We start from the raw sequence: 4,548 nt of genomic DNA, 5'->3' as shown, positions 1-4,548 counted from the left end.
TAAGTACACGAGTAGCATGGGAACTATATGTGTCTACACACTGCAGGTTCTTGGGGCAGTAAAACGGAAGACGCTAGTGCGTGTAGGTCACCTCCGGGGGGCCGGGGGGGGCAGGATTTAGCTCCCAGCAAAAGGGAAATTCTTGTTTCCGTATCCAGCTGCACCTTCTCCAAGAAACCTCCAACATTTTCAGCCGCCGATTCTCCCTTGGCAGGCCGACTAGGCAGCCTCCCTCCACCGGCAACCTTTCACGGGCGGTTCCCTGCACGCACAGCGGATGCAGGTCCCAGGGCCGAGCAGAGGGTGCCGGTTCTCGCCACAGCTTCGCTCCCAGGAGAGCCCCCGCGACAGGGCCTGGTGCTGGCGAGAAGGGGCGGCCGGGAGGGCGGGCCGTCCAGCGACTCCAAGGGCTGGGCTCCGGGCCAGCTGGGCGGGGCTCAGCCTCCGATATAAGTGAGGAGCGCCCGTCTCGCTGCCACAGTGCTGAAGCTGGCGCGCCTACCTGGACCGCGAGGCGACGGGCACTGAACTTGCAACTCAGGAACCAGAGGGACTGAAGAAGAGGCAAAGGTCTGATTTCTACTTCTTCGTTTATTTAGTAACAATGAATGGAAGGCGGGTGGCTTTGTGGGCGCGCGAGAGCTCGGCCCGGACTGGCAGGAGCATTGGCACTCCCAGAGGGCTCCGGGGAGGGGTCCAGGCACTCCCGAGACGCCCTGGGCGTCCAAACTTAGTAGCTTCTCTCCCTCGCAGGAGCGCTTCTTCCCCCCACTCCCAGCCCCGGCCTCGGAGGATGCGGCTCCTCGGGAAACTCCGCACCTCGGCCGCGGGCCGCGCGGCTCTGGAGCCTGCCTTCTCCAACGTGCTCACCCCGGACCGCATCCCCGAGTTCTGCATCCCGCCGCGGCTGCCCGCGCCCTGCGCGCCAGTGTCCTCGCCCCAGGCCGCCGCCCTGCCCCGGCGGTGCGCTGCAGAGACGGACCTTTGGCCTCGAGGAGCCTACGACGGCGCGGGCCGCACGGACTGGGACCCACGCTCGCAGGCCGCGCTCTCGCTGCCGCACCTGCCCCGTGCGCGCACCGCCTACGGCTTCTGCGCGCTACTCGAGAGCCCGCACACCCGCCGCAAGGAGTCGCTCTTCCTTGGGGGCTCGGGCACCGCCCCGCTCCTGCCCGCGCCCCGCCCCCGGGCACGCACCTTCGGCGGCGGCGGCGGCGGCGGCGATCCCCTCACGCCCCCGGGAAGAGTCCCTGCTGCGCCTCCCGCGGTCCCCGCCCGCCCCCGCCCGCCCCCGGTTGCACTCGCCCTGCGGCCCTACGGCCGCCGCCTCCTGCGCGCTCCCGAGGGGCTGCTGCGCCGCGCACTGCGGGCTGGGAGGAGCCGAGGCCTGGCCCGCGCCCGCTCCGTCTCCAGCGGGGACGGGGATGACGACGACAACGGGCGCCTCTCCGGCTCCTGGTCCCCGGCCCGGGCCCCCGCAACGTCCCCTCCGCCGCCCCCCGACCCTCGGCCCGAGCGCCTGGAGGCCGAGGGCACCGTGACTCTGGACCGCGCCGGCGGCGCCCTGCGCCTGGCCGTCGAGTACAGTCGGGACAGCGGGCGCCTCCGCGTCCGGCTGCTCCGCGCCGAGGGCCCGGCCGGTGGGGCCGCCGAGCCCCGCGTCCCCGTCGGCTGCCGCGTCAGCTTCGTCCTGCAGCCGCCGGGCCAGACGCGCCGGCCGCGGGGCGCCGTGGTCCGGCGGAGCCGCCGGGCGGTCTTGGAGCAGGACTTGTGCTTGGACGGGCTCTCGGAGGACGAGGTGCGCTGCCTGGCCGTGCGCGTCAAGGCCGAGAACCGGGGCCGCGGGCTGGATCGGGGCCGCCAGCTGGGCCAGGGCGAGCTGCTGCTGGGCCCCCTCCTGCTCCTGTGAGGGCGCGCCCTGCCCCTGGGGCCTCTCGGACACCGCCAGCCGCTTTGTACCAAATAAATGTTATTTATTCATTTTTCTAATCACGTTCTCGCTTTGTTGCCGTTTTAGTTCTTAGGAATCTGCTTTTGTCATCGTTTATTGGTAGGGAAGGATAAAATAATGACGCCCTCCTCTATTCAAAACAATCCTTTTTTCCAGAACATTTTTTACATAAAAAGTTTGTCTTGTGTCTGAAAGAGAGAAGAAAGAAGTACACCCCATCTGCGTTGTTTTCCCATTCCTGATTTATATCAATGCCAAACGGTTTATGGGTTTTAAAAAATGTCATTCCTTCAGGATCATGCCCAACGCTAAGATGCGTATAGACGGCTTTCCGTATTTGATGTGGTGTGGATTCATATCCTCATTTGTGCACACGCACATCAGGGTGGGAACCTTCCTGTAACACGGATACCTTGATGGGAAAAGAATTCCTTTCCCATGAAGAAAGAACAAGATTCTTTTGAAAGTGAAGTCTTCAAAAATTGCGGAGGAAAAAGAAAACAAAGGAAGTGAAGGATCTTCCAATGGATTATACGTGGGGAGTATATTCCTGGCCTCTCCCTCTACCTTCTCCAGAAGGAGCCCTGGGAAATCTTGCTATTTCAGAAAGGAAATCATTCCTATCTCTGTAAACAAGGTGATATTTTTTGTGGCTTTATTTCTACCCAGCTATGTATATGTACATAGTAATTAATGACTTTGCAATAGGATTTCCCAGATGAGTTGAAACGTAAACTGTCAGTTTTTTGAACACGGGGTTATGAGAGAGTGTTTCTTAATCCAACTTATTTTCATTTGTTGATTCAACAAATAGACCTGGGTCCACTGGAAACTGATTATACCCAAGGGGGTATGCCCTTTATTAGAGGCATCTATGATGTGGTGGAGAGCACAAGGAGGGTGGGGGGAGATACAGATTCCAACCTTTTATCTGCCACTTGTCACTTGTCTGAACCATGGCAAATCAGTTCATCTCCCTGAACCTCATTTCCTACATCAGTGAAAAGGAGGGTATTAATACCCACCTTACCCGGTTTTGTGAAGATATGCCTTAATACCCAAATAACCCTTAAATACATGTGAAATATGCTAGCATCCCTGAAAAGGCTTGAACTGGGCTAGTGAGCAGGTGCTCAATAATGTTCCAGAAAATGAACTCCTTCACTTATTCTCCTTCCTTTCCAATTGTTTCTTCCTGGTCTTGGAGGCCAACAGAATGGATGGCTACCTGAGATTGAGGACTTCCGGTGGCCCAGAGTGGGATTACAGACCCTCCAGGATCTCTGTGGCGAATTTCCCCAGAAGCAGTAGTTTGAACGCATGCTACTTCAAAAATCCCTTCAGCATTGTTATTGCCAGAATGAAGTTCTGGGTACAAATTTGGTTAGAGTAAATACATAAAAATCCTGGATTTTAAACATACTTTCAAAGTGGACAAATTAACCCTTAGAAATCATCTAATCAAACGACTTCTGAAACTGAGAAAATACCACAGAAGTGACTGGTCCGAAGCTACATATCTAGTTATTGGCTGGGCTCAGACAAGAACGAGGTTGTCCTGACTTCTCCAGAGGACTGACCTACCCTTTGCTTTTTCATTCAACAATTAGTTGTTGAGTTCTTCCATTGTGACAAGCACAGTACTAAGGCCTGGGGATAAAGCTATGAATAAGGCAGACCACATTCCTGTTCCCCCCAGGACTTAACCTTTGTGAGGGTAGCCAAACAATAGCCAGGTTTTGTTATTACAGATTGAGGTGACTATAATGAAGACAATAAACTAAGGAAGGTGCTAGAGATTCTGTGGGCTAGGGAGGTGGCCGGTAAGATGTTCTCAGAGACAGAGTGGTCAGGAAAGGTCTCTCTAAGATCTGAGGAAGGAATCATCCACACCAGGAACTTAATCTATCCAAATAACCACTTAATGTGTCCCTATGACCTATCGATGCATCCAAACCAGAATTCTTGATTTTCCCCTCCCAAATCCCTTCCTCCCCTAGGCTTCCGTATTTCAATAAATGGCACCATCATTCTTTCTTTCACTCAAACAAAAAACCTGCAGTCATCTTTAACTTTTCTCTCTCACACTCCACTTTCCTCAGATGTAAATGTTACCTCCTTATCACATCCTCCCTTGGCCATCCTATTTTTAAAAAGCATCATTGTCACTGGCACTGCTTTATTCTTCTCCCTATCACTTATCACTACTGGACATTATATTATACACTTATTGCTGTTTTGGGTTTATTTTCTCTTCCACTAGAATATATGCTTTATAAAGGCAGGGATTTGTTTGTTTATTCATTGCTCTATTTCCAGTGCCTAGAACAGAGTCTGGCATATAGTAGATACTCGATAAGTATTGATTTAGTGTTGAATGAATATAGGGAGAGATGGAGTAAGTAGAGGAGAGTAGAGGACCTAGGACAAAGCCTTGAGACAGTCCAACATTTAGAAATTTAACAGAGGAGGAAAAGTCAGTCTAGGGGACAGAGAAGCAGCAGCCAGTGAGGTAGGGGAGAGGCCAGGGTAGTGTGGAGTCCTGGAAGCCAAGATAGAACATATTCCAAGAAAGAGGGGATGTTCAACTCATTTAC

At 54.3% G+C, this 4,548-nt stretch overlaps 1 protein-coding gene across 1 annotated transcript; it reads left to right on the top strand.

Moving 5' to 3' along the window:
* Positions 1–533: 533 nt before the first annotated feature.
* LOC114904829 (C2 calcium-dependent domain-containing protein 4A-like) lies at positions 534–1,989 on the top strand. The gene is made up of 2 exons (XM_029239168.1): positions 534–570; positions 754–1,989. Exon 2 carries the CDS (start codon positions 794–796, stop codon positions 1,907–1,909), a length of 1,116 nt encoding a protein of 371 aa, XP_029095001.1. The 5' UTR covers positions 534–570; positions 754–793; the 3' UTR covers positions 1,910–1,989.
* Positions 1,990–4,548: the final 2,559 nt, after the last annotated feature.

Source organism: Monodon monoceros, unplaced genomic scaffold, assembly GCF_005190385.1.
Source record: "Monodon monoceros isolate NGI ecotype Baffin Bay Population unplaced genomic scaffold, NGI_Narwhal_1 Super_Scaffold_21, whole genome shotgun sequence".
Taxonomy (NCBI): Eukaryota; Metazoa; Chordata; class Mammalia; order Artiodactyla; family Monodontidae; genus Monodon; species Monodon monoceros.
The sequence above is the reverse complement of the archived record's forward strand: the minus strand, read 5'-3'. Positions and strand labels throughout refer to the sequence as shown.

Coding starts and splice junctions, on each gene's coding strand:
- LOC114904829 (XM_029239168.1), top strand. CDS start 794: ATGCGGCTCCTCGGGAAACTCCGCACCTCGGCCGCGGGCCGCGCGGCT.